Source organism: Erythranthe guttata, chromosome 12, assembly GCF_056151865.1.
Source record: "Erythranthe guttata isolate IM_541 chromosome 12, IM_541, whole genome shotgun sequence".
Taxonomy (NCBI): domain Eukaryota; kingdom Viridiplantae; phylum Streptophyta; class Magnoliopsida; order Lamiales; family Phrymaceae; genus Erythranthe; species Erythranthe guttata.
The window spans coordinates 19,010,886-19,024,174 of NC_142544.1; the positions used below are offsets into that span (position 1 = coordinate 19,010,886).

General features: G+C 37.8%; 4 protein-coding genes, 1 long non-coding RNA gene, 2 other non-coding genes and 1 pseudogene across 7 annotated transcripts; 3 read left to right on the forward strand and 5 right to left on the reverse strand.

The window, feature by feature from the left end:
• Nucleotides 1–43: 43 nt before the first annotated feature.
• LOC148766674 (U6 spliceosomal RNA) lies at nucleotides 44–145 on the reverse strand. Its single transcript, XR_016035161.1, has one exon. It is a non-coding gene; the product is annotated as a U6 spliceosomal RNA (small nuclear RNA).
• Nucleotides 146–1,812: 1,667 nt separating this feature from the next.
• On the forward strand, nucleotides 1,813–2,104 carry LOC105956548 (uncharacterized). Its single transcript, XR_001172686.2, has 2 exons — nucleotides 1,813–1,956; nucleotides 2,049–2,104. It is a non-coding gene; the product is annotated as an uncharacterized LOC105956548 (long non-coding RNA).
• Nucleotides 2,105–3,861: 1,757 nt separating this feature from the next.
• Nucleotides 3,862–5,725, forward strand: LOC105956673 (cell number regulator 8). Its single transcript, XM_012980545.2, has 3 exons — nucleotides 3,862–4,421; nucleotides 5,006–5,208; nucleotides 5,298–5,725. Exons 1-3 carry the CDS (start codon nucleotides 4,157–4,159, stop codon nucleotides 5,529–5,531), a joined length of 702 nt encoding a protein of 233 aa, XP_012835999.2. The 5' UTR covers nucleotides 3,862–4,156; the 3' UTR covers nucleotides 5,532–5,725.
• Nucleotides 5,726–5,748: 23 nt separating this feature from the next.
• Nucleotides 5,749–7,110, reverse strand: LOC105956674 (DNA-binding protein S1FA). Its single transcript, XM_012980547.2, has 2 exons — nucleotides 6,955–7,110; nucleotides 5,749–6,102 (listed from the first exon to the last, which is right to left on the reverse strand). The coding sequence occupies exons 1-2, from the start codon at nucleotides 7,000–7,002 to the stop codon at nucleotides 5,887–5,889; spliced, it is 264 nt and encodes an 87-aa protein (XP_012836001.2). The 5' UTR covers nucleotides 7,003–7,110; the 3' UTR covers nucleotides 5,749–5,886.
• A 1,347-nt stretch (nucleotides 7,111–8,457) lies between these two features.
• LOC105956675 (Concanavalin A-like lectin protein kinase family protein) lies at nucleotides 8,458–11,049 on the reverse strand. The gene has a single exon (XM_012980548.2). It carries the CDS (start codon nucleotides 10,812–10,814, stop codon nucleotides 8,640–8,642), a length of 2,175 nt encoding a protein of 724 aa, XP_012836002.2. The 5' UTR covers nucleotides 10,815–11,049; the 3' UTR covers nucleotides 8,458–8,639.
• Nucleotides 11,050–11,620: 571 nt separating this feature from the next.
• Nucleotides 11,621–11,692, forward strand: TRNAP-AGG (transfer RNA proline (anticodon AGG)). The gene has a single exon. It is a non-coding gene; the product is annotated as a tRNA-Pro (tRNA).
• A 414-nt stretch (nucleotides 11,693–12,106) lies between these two features.
• On the reverse strand, nucleotides 12,107–12,485 carry LOC105956500 (polyubiquitin-like). Its single transcript, XM_088827373.1, has 2 exons — nucleotides 12,243–12,485; nucleotides 12,107–12,190 (listed from the first exon to the last, which is right to left on the reverse strand). The coding sequence occupies exons 1-2, from the start codon at nucleotides 12,483–12,485 to the stop codon at nucleotides 12,107–12,109; spliced, it is 327 nt and encodes a 108-aa protein (XP_088683499.1).
• Nucleotides 12,482–12,997, reverse strand: LOC105956501 (polyubiquitin pseudogene; annotated as a pseudogene).
• Between the last annotated feature and the right edge of the window lie 292 nt (nucleotides 12,998–13,289).

A 13,289-nucleotide genomic window follows, 5' to 3' on the forward strand; every position in this document is an offset into this window, starting at 1 on the left:
AAGGAATAAAAAAAAGGGCAAAAAATCAAGATTTAGTTGGAAAAAAAATTTGGACCATTTCTCGATTTATGCGTGTCATCCTTGCGCAGGGGCCATGCTAATCTTCTCTGTATCGTTCCAATTTTATCAGATGTCCCGAAGGGACAATCTATACTTCTCCTCCTCCTCTATATAAAATAAACACTAAATCTCTATTTTCTCGATGTGGGACAAAAACGAGAATGAAGAAGAGAGTATAACTGGGCCTGGGTAGCTTTTCAAAAATAAAACAAATGGGCTTCGGTAGTTGTCTATTGGCACACTACCAAAGAGTCCGATTTCGGTCCAAAATCAATTAAAATTAAAATATTATTCACCATTAATTCGATATATATATTTTCATCATAAAGTGGACGATCCGAAGTGAGAACCAAATTTAATGATTTCAGATTATACAATTCAAATGTAACTGGAAAAAAAAAAAAAAATAAAAAAAATAGGACCATTTATGTAATCCAGGGACATGTCGATCCAATTAATGCCTTTACAATTCGGGGCCCTTAATTAATAATAATACATAAATAAATAAAATAAAATAAAACAAACCCTGTAAATCAAATAAACTTGTCCCGGAAATTAAATATATGAAACAAAAATATGTGATGATGTGCTAGCTAGGGTTTCATAAATGTCATAACCTAACCTAACATGCGCCTATCTTCGTGTTAGGTCTAACTTAATGAATTTCTCTTTTTTTCTTTTTTTTTGTTTGCCCATACTATTATTTATACCCTCATATATATATATATAATTATATATATTACAGTACGAACGAATTTGTTTTCAAAATTGAATGAATGAATTTCATGCAAGACTTTATTGTATGCATGGTCCTCTCTTACAGCACGCAGTGCATTAAATAATTTCCCAACCATGTTTTATCGAAGATCTCACACCAGATTTCATCTAATCTGCACGCCACTACATTCGATCAGACACAAGAAAAAATAAATAATAATGATATTATATTGCTTTAAAGAAACTTTAAAATTAATTATTTATATATCGTCATGAAATGATGGGGGAGCATATTAATTATGAGGCTCCATAATGTAGTGTTGTGGTGGTTATGCATGCAGAAAATTACAAAAATGCCAATGGGGTTTGATTGCAGAAAATTGGACATTGAGTTGAAAGAAATATGAAATTAGGGTATCTATGTAGTGAAATCCAGCCAAAAGAGCTGCTGCTGCTGCTCTCCTTAATTCAATATTATTGTCCTTTATTTAAGACATTTTCTCAATAATACACACACATGCATTTGTCCATTACTATATTATTTATTCTTTTTTATTTCTTTTTATCTTTTCGTCATTATTTAATTTGCATAAAAACAAGAATATACATGAAATTAATTAATTAATTAATTAAAGAGTATATATATACATAAGGTAAATTATAACTTTAGAGGATAAAATGCTGTACTTGACTCTTACTGACATAATTTAGTTACCGAATTCATGAAATTTGGTGCATGTATTTTATATGTAGATCCAAACAGAGTACAAAAAAGGGGAGATAATACATAAATCATAAATCATAATTAAATGTTCCAGCCCACCCAATCCCAATCAATTGCTGGGCAGATGGTGACGCTTTCAATTTCAATTTCAATTTCAATTTCAATATCAATTCCCAAAACCTCTCTCCAAACAACACCTTAACTCCCACCATCCATGCTACCTTCTTCTTCTCTTCTTCCCTCATCATTAATCTTATTATCATTATTCTTTTTCAATATAATCTATTTTTTTTTCATATTTATATTCCTCATCATTAAATCAAATCTCCCATTTCTACATTTATCACTATACAATAAAACAAATCTACCAAACAAAGAAATGGAGCTGATCAAGGCTAGTGTTATTGCTACTCTACTTGTGCTTCTCCTCCTCCCCGGGCCGGGCTTTTCACGAGGTTATTTTCTACTTCGTTACGTGTTTCATTGAATTTTACTAATATTAATTAATATATATATATGGTGGTTTTTAAATAAATTTAATTTGCAGGGAGGAGTTTGCATGTGAAGAAAATGGGATCATCGGATATTATTTACGAGATTGATTATAGAGGTCCGGAAACCCACACGTACCTTCCACCACCAAATCGGGCCGGCGGCCGCCCCGGAGTCCACCACAAAACCACCACGGCCGCCCGTCACAAATCTCAACCAATTAATGTAAGGATCATCAATCTAACTGCATTTAAAAAAATGTTGTTAATTTTTAATTACTCTCATGTTCTAATCAATTGTATTAAATTATGCTTTCAGGGAAAGAAGATTGTGGGCTGATTGATCCAGAGGGTTTTATTTTATTTTATTTTATTTTATTTAATCCGATCCAGCAATATAGAATTAAGTAGTTTGGATGAAATTTGCATATTTAAGTTGTGATTATGATTATATTATATGTAGCTAAGTAGTAACAGTGTTCTGTTTATTGAAATGGAAAGCCACATTTATTTACATTGGCGATTCTTGTAATCAATCAACACCTTTAATTTATTTTGCATTATTAATATTACACCATAAATTTGAGGATTAGATCAACAGTTTCTTGATTCTCAATATTAATACGTGTCATTTTTTCAATTGCTACAATCATTATATTATCAAAATGCACATGTATGTGAAGGGTTTGTTCTTTCATTTTTTTTTGAACTTGATTACATACATGTCGGAAATATATCCTAATATTAAGTTTTATAGATCGTATAAAAATTGAAATCTAAGTATGTAATGATGCTAGAAATAGATCACCTTAGAGTGTTGAATTAAGATGAATTGAAAGAACAGAGTGGACCAGTGGCCCACGAGCTTGATGATTTTGAGATACCTGCGATCATAGAACACGTGAACTAAGCCGGGGGTTGATCCGGCGGACCTCTCCGACGCTCAAATCAAACATGCGGATAGTAGAAATAGTTCAGTGAATATATGTTGTAGTAGCTCAGATAATAGGACGTACATTAATGAATGAGTTCAAACCTTTATTTATATCTTAGTTGAGATTGTCGGACCCAAACCTTACTTGAAGGTGATTGGACCTCGGTGGTAGTGATCTTCAATATTGGGTTCGTAACTCAGTAAGTAAAGGAATTGTAGACACATTGGGTTGGCCAATTATGCATATCAACATGCAATTAAATTTTATTATTACGAAAAACTCCCTCATGTTTGGGTAATTACAACCAACCATCAAATCTAATGAAATCTTTTAGATTATGTGGAATATTCTCCAGTTTGTACTCGTTTTATCCCATTCGAGCTCCACATTTTGAAACAAGATGATTATAAAATGTGGTTCTTTGCTTGTAAATATCAGATTGTGGTGCATCAAAAAATTGTATTTTTGCACAAAATGAGTACAAGTTAGAGAACATTTCACGAAATCAAGAAGCTTCTGTTGAATTTACACCATAAGGGTGGAGTTGCAATAAGGTTTATAGTTGAAGAGTGCTTGTAATTACCCAAATATGAAGAGGTTTTTTTCCGTAATTTGACCTTATCTCACCGGTGACGGTAATTTAGCCAAAGTAAACAGATGTAACTTAATTTTTTAACAGAAAATGCGTACAATATGTTGTACCTTCTGTTAAATAGGTGAGAAATAAAAGAAAATATCTGAAATTGTGTAAAGTCTAATCCATGGAATCAGAAAAATTTCGTGAAATATTGAAGGGTTGGTGTACACCTGAAACAAATCTAAGGATTTTTTTGATAATTACGAATAGGTGGAAATTGTTTTTGTAATTTAATCTAAATTTAGGGGGTTTTCGTAATTTACCCAAAAAATAAGGTCACGGACAAAAAGTCAACCCACAATTATCGGGTCAATGAAGTCATTAATTAACTAGTAATCGAAAACACGAATTAACATCTAATTAAGCGGTACGCCACTCGCCTTCCTTCATTCAATTCAACGGTAAATAAAAACGAAGAAAAAAACTAAAATCCTCATAAATTGAATCAGCCGGCGTACAACCACCGTGAGGCCGCCGGTGAGAGAAGGTAGATAGAGAGAGAGAGAGAGAGAGAGAGAGAGAGAGAGAGAGCTTTATCCACAAGCCCATCTCTCCAATTGTAATTATTTGTGCAGTATTTTTCATTTCCAAAATGGCGAAGGCAAAATACGAGCTTTTGCCGAATCAAGAGCAACAAGGATCGGAGACCAAGCATGAAACGAAATCCTCCACCACCGCCACCGCCACCGCCGCCGCCAAGGACGTCGGAGCTCCGCCTTCGGCGGTGCCGATAGGATGGCCGGCTGATGGGGTGCCGGTGTGTGGTGATCCAACGATGCAGAGGTCCCAATGGCAATCCGGCATCTTCTCTTGCCTTGGAAAGAACGATGAGTTCTACAGCAGTGATCTTGAAGTTTGTGAGTTTTTTTTTTTTTTTTCAATTATCTATTTTTCCTAATTTTTTATTTGAAGATTGGTGATCTATTGGATTTAGGTTAAGCATTTTAAATTTGTATACTGATTCCTGATTTTTATTGTCAAGTAAATTTTGTATTCTAAGTACTCGTTTGGTTGCGATGGATGCGAAGATAAGATTAGCTGAGATAAGATTAAATAATCTAATAAAATACAATTATATTAATGGACCTTCGATGATCCAATAAAAACATGCCTAGAAGGCAAGGTAAGTCGTGATAACATAATATTGTCGGTCGATCTGACAAGTTATTAGCGATACCAAACATCAAACACAGTTCATTATTTAATTAATCATGGCTAATCTCCCCAATCAAACGAGGCCTAAAGATTTTACGCTTCTTGTGCTAACTGCGAACAGATTTCATTAGTATTCGAGCTAATTTGATCTGTTAGTTTTGCTTTTACACATCGGATGAAATTTTCAGTTTGAAGTAGAAAATCTTCGAGTACATTTGTTTTTACAGATCTCTTTAGTTTTCGTATTTTTCGATTACGGATGTTTGATAGTAGTGAAAACGAGCAGGTTTACTAGGTAGTATGGCTCCATGTGTGCTCCATGGAAGCAATGTAGAGAGGCTTGGATCCGCACCTGGTACATTTGCTAATCACTGTCTGCCGTACACCGGTCTTTACTTACTCGGTAATTGCTTTTTCGGCTGGAATTGCCTCGCCCCCTGGTTCTCTTATCCCAATCGTACATCCATTCGTCACAAGTTTAACTTAGAGGTTCGTTTTTTTAATATTTTTTCTCGTCCAAATAAACTCGAACTGGATTAATTGTTGTATGATCGTACGTTTTTTTGATACATTGACAGGGAAGCTGTGAGGCAGTTACAAGATGCTGTGGGGGAAGTCTTTTGATGGATGAGGATCAACGAGAGCAGTGTGAATCGGCTTGTGATTTTGCGACGCATGTATTCTGCCATGCATGCGCCCTTTGCCAAGAAGCTCGCGAGGTTCGTCGTAGGCTTCCTCATCCTGCGCTCGCTACATCCCAGCCCGTTTTGGTCATGTTTCCACCCGGCGGTCAGACCATGGCCAAACAGTAGTTCTGTGATGTATTATTATCTTATCACATGTTTATACAAACCTCTCTGTACTTTTTAAGTATACTATGTTACAATGTTTCCACCGACTTTTTCACCAATGTAAGAAGCGCATTTTTAGTTTTTTTTTTTTTTTTGAATGTTGGATCGTCACAAACTTTGTTAAGTAAACGATAATTCCGTTGTTGAGCCTCAAATACCTAGTTATAGACACCGATACTAGAATATAACTTTCAGATTTAAACAGATTTTTTTGTACTTGTCTAATACAAAACAAAATATAAAGTCTTTTACGGGCGATCTCTAGAGAAAAACAGCCAGACTCAAATTTGTAAGGAAAAGAAGAAACAAATTACATCTATTCTCCTGGTGCTGATACCCCTTGCTTAAGCCTCTCCTTCTTCATCTTCTTCTTGGAGATGGGCTTCTTTTTCTTGGGAGGAAGGGTCTTTTGGGCATAAACGTATAGCACATAATTTCCGATGAGGAACGACAAAAGCAGTCCACCGACAACGAGTAACACAATCAATCCTGGGTTCAATCCTTGAGCTTCAACACCCCCTGCTGCATTTTTCTGTTCGTGCCGATTATCAGAATAATTATATTTTGGAATAAAAGCAACAGCCACAAGAAGCACCGACATAACCATTTAGTTCAAATTAAAATGAAGATGAATGTCGTAAACTATTACAACTCAATCATGCGTAACTCAACTTCGTATCTTTTTTTCACAAAAAAATGTTAGAACTTAGAATCTTCTTTCATAAGAAATCATACATTGCTGATAAACTACGGTTTATTGCTATATACAACACAATCTAAGCTCGTAAAAAGGCCTCATATCTAACTAAACCAAGTCCACGAAAACGGCAAATTGAGCGCATCTGGTCAAGAATCTCCATTTAGATGTTAGATAAACTTGTTCATGTATTGATTTATTTCTCTAATCAAAACAGATTGTTACAAACACATTACTCGATTATACTCTCAAAGAACAGCACCATTATTTTCTCGATTAAAATGATAATTCCTCCTAAGTTCTAATTATATTTATTTTAACATTGATTACTAGTACACTTAGAACAAAAATGAGGGAATTTTGTTTTTACTCATAATTCTCATCACAAAAGCCAAGTTCCAGACTTTACCATAATTAAGATAAAATATAAGACAACACACAGCTGTCAAACAATCATATTCGCTCCGATTATACACACACACACACACACACAAACAAAGGAATTCAGCGAAACAATTGCATGCAACAAAAAATGCATCAGTGATCAATCGCAGCGAGCATTTCCTTAAAACCCCAGAACAACACAATAAATTAAGTGAAATCGATTTGAAACCAAAAAAAAAATAGATCTAAAAAAATTAATTAAAATTATTTCAATATAAGATCCAAGAGAGAATGAAGAAATACCACACGATCAAACGACGGAGGAACGCGATCGAAACCAGCATCTGCCATAGCCCCCCCTTTTGTTCTTTTGTTTTTTTAATTAATTAATTTATTTAGATAAGAGGGAAGAAGAGAAGAGATATAAGAGTAATTGACACTAATTGTTGCCAGAGTGGACAAGTCAGGGTCTTCTATTGGATGAGTGACGTGTTTTATTAAATAGAGATGGAAAATTGATAATTAGGTCTTTTACTATTTCTTATTTATGAATTGACCCCCATGATTTTTTGAAGCCCAAAAAAACTTATTTATGAATTGACCCCCATACTTGGAGCTGCTTTTTCCTCTGGGCTTTGTTGGGCTTATCTTATGGACCAATTACAGTTACAGTTGGGCAACGAATACAAGACTCAAACTTTTAGAATTGGATTTTAGGCATGAGAATTCATTTGTAAAAGATATTAAGTAATAATTTTAAAATATTTATAATCACGATAAATATTTGGTGCCAAAAGATATATATACCCATAACGTTACAAACTGAGTGGGACAAGATAATTGATGGAAATTGTGTGCATGTGCGTGCAGTAGTTACTTTAACACGAACCTTGCTTATTAATTAATTAATTAATTAATTAATTATTACTTAGTGAAAGCTCATATTTTCTAGCACAGACAAACTTTCACGGGTGCTTTAGTTTGTTCAGTGGGTAATGGAATGACTGTACACTTTTTAATTAATGTGAGAAACACCCCAAACGAAAGGTTATCCTTTATATATATAAAACAAGTACTAATTTTTAGACTATTATAAAGTTTTACACTTTAACTACTTGTAATTATATTAATTGGGTATATTACTATATCATTCGTTCACACATAAATCGAGCACTTTTTAATCGAGAGTTGTAACTTTTTTTAACACAAGCTGAAACGTTAAATGTGCTTCAATTTTATAATGTTATTTTCACCGCGAACGTGATTTTGACCATTTTTAGACTAGTTTTGGTAAAATTCAAAAAAAAAAAAAAAGTTGTAGTTCTTTGTGATAGCTTTGTAAACCAACTTGAATCAACTAGAAAGGATATCAGTGCGACAAAGTTATGCACCAAATGAGTTACATTTTAAATTTTAGATAACTCAAAATATCAAAAAATTATAGTTGTGTTAATTGGTTTATGCATATATTTATCACCCGACATCCAATATTGGTGATTTAAATTAAATTAGAAAGCTAACTGACAGAACTATAAATTCCGTTTTTTTAGTTATGCCAAATTCATTCTTAATAATAGCGAAAATCATATTTGAAGTTGAAACGGTATTCCTTTCTTCTGCCCATACTATCACTTCCACTTTACCAAACCACTACTCAAAAATCTATTATGTATTGGCTTTTGACTTATGGGGTGTGTTACTTGAGAAAGCAACCACCCACCCTCCCTCAATAAAAGAGCAATCTACTATCCAACTATATATTCAAGAAAATGACTATCACCTATCATACATCTCTTTCAAATAGTATTTCTTTTTTTTCAATTTCAATTTATATTATAGTTTATTACACAATAATTTTGTTTACATGTGAGTTGTGACAGAACAATGGATACATGAACCCCATCCTATCTTAGGTTATTCGTGTTAAATACATAGGTACCTTCTTCTATAAATCAATGAATACATACATTACTAATAAATTAAACATATCACACAAGATCGGAGTAGCTACCATTGCCGCCACCGCCACCACCGCCGCCGATAAAACTAGTTTCCGACGAGGTGGTTGAAATAGTAACCATCTCATTCAAATCATTAACACTATCTTGCAAACTCAATATCAATTGCGACGTACTAAAACTCAATGTAGGCTTCGTTTTCGGAACCACGGGCACATCACGCTCCCCCACGAGCATTTGAACAACACTCCTCATAACGGGTCGACCCGTCGGATCCGGGTTCGAACACGCCAACCCGACCAAAATAACCCGCCCCATTTCCTCACCATCGAACTCACCGCCAAGCCTCCGATCAACCGCCTCCATCAACCTCCCTTCCCTATACAACCCCCACACCCACTCCACCAAATTACTCCCCACCCCCACACCCACCCCACCGGAAACCACCCCCTTCTCTATCGGCCGCCGCCCAGTCACCACCTCTAGCACCACCGCCCCATAGCTGAAAACGTCCGTCTTATCGGTCGCCCGCCCAGTCAGCAAGTACTCGGGGGCCAAGTACCCCATTGTGCCAGCTGCCACCGTGGCATCGGGTGATTTATCGTGCTCGACTTGCCTAGCTAACCCGAAATCTCCTAATCTCGCATTAAACCCTTCGTCCAACATAATATTGCTACTCTTGATATCTCTATGAATCACTTGATTTTCGCATTCTTGATGCAAATAGGCTAACGCGGAAGCCACACCGAGCAAAATCTTCTTCCTATGAGACCAAGACAACGTCATTCTCGATTCGAACAAGGCCTTGTCTAGACTCCCATTACACATCATGTCGTAGACCAATAAGATTTCGCCCTTCTCGTGGCACCAACCTTGGAGTCGAACGAGGTTCCGATGCCTTAGGGTTCCGATAATCGACAACTCGGAGAAGAACTCCGCCTTCCCTTGTCCATTGTGGCTGCACCTCTTCACCGCCACGGTGCCGCCCGTGGCGGCCAAGATGCCCTTATAGACGGTGCCGAATGCACCTTGCCCGATTATCCGATTCGAGTCGAATCCCTTTGTGGCGGATTTGAGCTCCTTGTAGGTGAATTCCTTGGGCATTTTGATCACGTCACAAGCTAATATTGTGTCTGAATCTTTTTTGTCGGACTTGAATTTTTTATTGTAAGCCCATATGAATGCAAGGGCGCAAAATGCCAAGAAAAAAGCACCGGCGGTTACCACTCCGACGATGGCTCCGGGAGCATCTTTGCAGAGGTGATTGTGACACTTCCCACTACTTTTTTGTTCGTACGCCGTCGTATTGCTGCTGTTAGCCTCCGGTGCGGGGGAGGGTGGCGGTGGGCTGGCTTTATCAGCTGTCGGATTCATTAAACTACCCGTCGGCGGCGGCGGCGGGGGTGCGGCCGGGTTGGCATCAAACGACGAGGTGAAGCTCCACCACTCAATGGTGTGGATTTCTGTGCTCCCCTGAGTTGACCCGGAGAACCCAACGAACGCGAAATCGTTTATTAAATACTTGTTGAGATCCAAATTGGCGGATAGAATGGGGGATTTGGGCTTCGAATTGGAATACGAAACGTACACTTTGAGCAAACGGGTCGACCCGGAGTAATCGACCCACGAGTTTATCAGATTATTGCTCTTCAAATCGACGCCGACCGTTTCCAAATCGCCGACTCGGGTCGAAATCACTGAGTTCAAATCGAGGCCCACGTGGTTGCCGTTGATGTCGTTGAATTCGACGTCCATCAGAGTGTCGAACTCCACCGCCACAACGCCTTTCCGGGACCTCCTCGCGTCCATGATTCCTAGAAACCCGCCGGAATCGCCGACGAACTCGTCGTCCGGCGACATGACGAAAGCCAACCCGCCTCCGATGGACGAGGGGTTCAGATTAGTGACGGAGAACGAGAAGAACGTTGAGAAGCTCGCCGGAGATTGCTCCCCCGGCCGCCGGAACTGGACCGGCTTCGAGTAGAGAACCTTCCCGGAGCCAGAGTACGGCACACCTAGATCGCGCGTGAGACGCACGCTCCCGTTGGTCCAGTGGGCGTCTCCGAGGAGCTTAAGGCGCGTAAGAGTCAACGTTCCGAAGTCAAATTCCGTCACCGCCAAAATCCCACCGGAGGAAAAGAAAACTAAAACAACATGAGCTACAAGGATCGAAGCAAGAGAAAAACCGCCGGAAAGTGATTCCATAACTAGTATTTAGATTTCAGAACCACCCCATCAGAGAAACAGTGGTCCTGAATATTTACACACAGTGGGTGTGAATAAAATGGAGGTGGTACGGTGGTGGGGGATCGGAGAAGACGAGTGAGCGCCACGTGTTGATGAAACGGTAATATATGATTTTGATCAGTTGTCTTAAAATAAACAAAGACCCACGATATAGGTTTACGCAGTTCCAACGTTAGCAGTTTTGTCCTTGTTTTCTAGGAATATTTTGTTTTTGGGGCAGAAATGAAGGATTGGAGATCGTGGAGGGCATATTTGGGAATTGATAAAAATTTTAGGGATAGCCGTTAGATTAGATTTATTTGTCTTAATTTTTTTTTTTGGGGATGTCGTAACTGATGAGTGAGTAGTCACGGAATTTAAGACCTTAATAAAAGTGATGTCGTTTTGGTGGTTTAGCAAAATCAGATCTTGGGTTTACAAAAAGGATCTACACTTTTTTTTATTATTAAACATCCAAAAGCCCATTAGCTTATTTTCCCATTTTTTTGAATTAATTATTGCTACAAAATTATAGAAACTATATATTATGATTTTAAATCTAAAATAGGATAATCAATGTGTGGTTAAATTTTCTTTGGTACTATGAATAAAAAGTAAAATAAGTTTTAGCACGCAAGGGTTTGTAGGCTCTCCTTTTTGTTTGTGAGTGCTTTTGTTTCTTCTCAATTAACATTATATTACACGTTATAATATTCAATTATTTGCATTTAATAGATCCAACATAATTGAGTAATAATGTTTCTAAGGCATTATTGTAACATCATGGGCATTTGGTCTAGTGGTATGATTCTCGCTTAGGGTGCGAGAGGTCCCGAGTTCAATTCTCGGAATGCCCCATTTTAGTTTTTTATTACTTCGTTTTCAACTTGGGCCGTATAATGTTTTTCAGTTTATAATTGGGCCTTCCTTTCTTTACTTTTAGCCCAATTTCAAAGACTTTTATTTGGGCTCTCTAGATCTCTGTCCCCGTTGTATTAATGCCCGCTATACCATATCGAATACCGAAATATTTATTTTTTTCTTTTATTATTCGGAATACCAAAATATTCATTTTTTACTTTTTTATTTTAAATTCTTTAAGGTTATAACAAATTATAAAATTCTTTTGAAAAAGTTCAATCCTAGAATTTTTTTTTGATATTTATATATTCCTTTAAAAAACAGTATGTACTTTGATCTCCTTGTGCTCAACCTATGAGAATGCGTTTGTTACCTTGCCGCCGTGTCCAAATCGATGCTCCATCGATCCGCTAGTCGGCACGCACGAGGAGCACGGTGGAGCCATCCTGGATATTGTACTCAGCCAATGTGAGCAGCTTATCAATGAGTGGCTTCTGCTCAAAGATCAGCATTGGATAAGCTATCGGAATGTGTTCCTTTTCGTACATCTTCCCCCACCGCGCTTTTGACCGTGTCCGAACCATCAACATCCAACGCGAACGAGAATCCATTATCCCCACCAATCTCCACCTCCACCCAAATCTTCATCTTCCAGCTCGATACAAAAAGTTGCAACGTCGAATCCATGACTATATTACAATCCTCAAGCGTTCGGAAATCCTCGAGCCACTTCCCGTTGAACACCACCATCTGATTAGCTATCGGAATGCCTTCCCTTCGATGGATCATTGCCTTGACACTAAGGTGGTGATCGTTCCGCTCACGCTCTCGACACGAATCTTCATCACGCCACGCAACCTCGAAACTAAGAGGCGGATAACCGAATTATCGCTCTCCATATTGCAATCGGCAAGGGTGCGATTGTTGTCGTCGAGCCATTTATCCTCGAAGACGAGTACCTGGTCGACGGCCGGAATGCCTACCCTTTTATGGATCTCCGATTTGACATCGCCCACCGTGTCGGAAAACTTAACTTCTAAAGTGATCGATCCCGACACGCTGACCACCGAAATCGGGAAACTCGTAACGGAGAGGCGCAGGGTGGAGTCGTTGTCGATATCGTAATCGGCGAGTGTGCGGTGGTCGTCGAGCTGCATGTTGCCGAAGAAGAGTATCTGCTGATTTGGGGGAATGCCTTTCTTTTCGTGGACCGTCGATTTGATTCCGCCGATTGTGGTGTTGGTGCAAACGCGTAAGTGGATTGTGAATCCAGTCGAACTCTTCACGTGTATATTGTTCATTGTACTATTAGTTCAATGCACTGTAGAGCCCGTTTCACGAACGGAAGCTCTTAAAGCAGTAATGCTATAGAATGATTTTATGTTGAGTTATGAAAAAACTATACCGAAAGTTCTAACCATGTTAACAAAAGTGAGGGACGAGGTTGATGGTAATGTGAAGTTCAACAAGAAACAAGCTACACATAATTATAGAACCATTTTTATGCATTATTAATTTGTATATTGTATGGGATTTCTTAACATTTTCGAATGTGTATTATCTTATAAATTTAACAAATTATTAATTTAACAC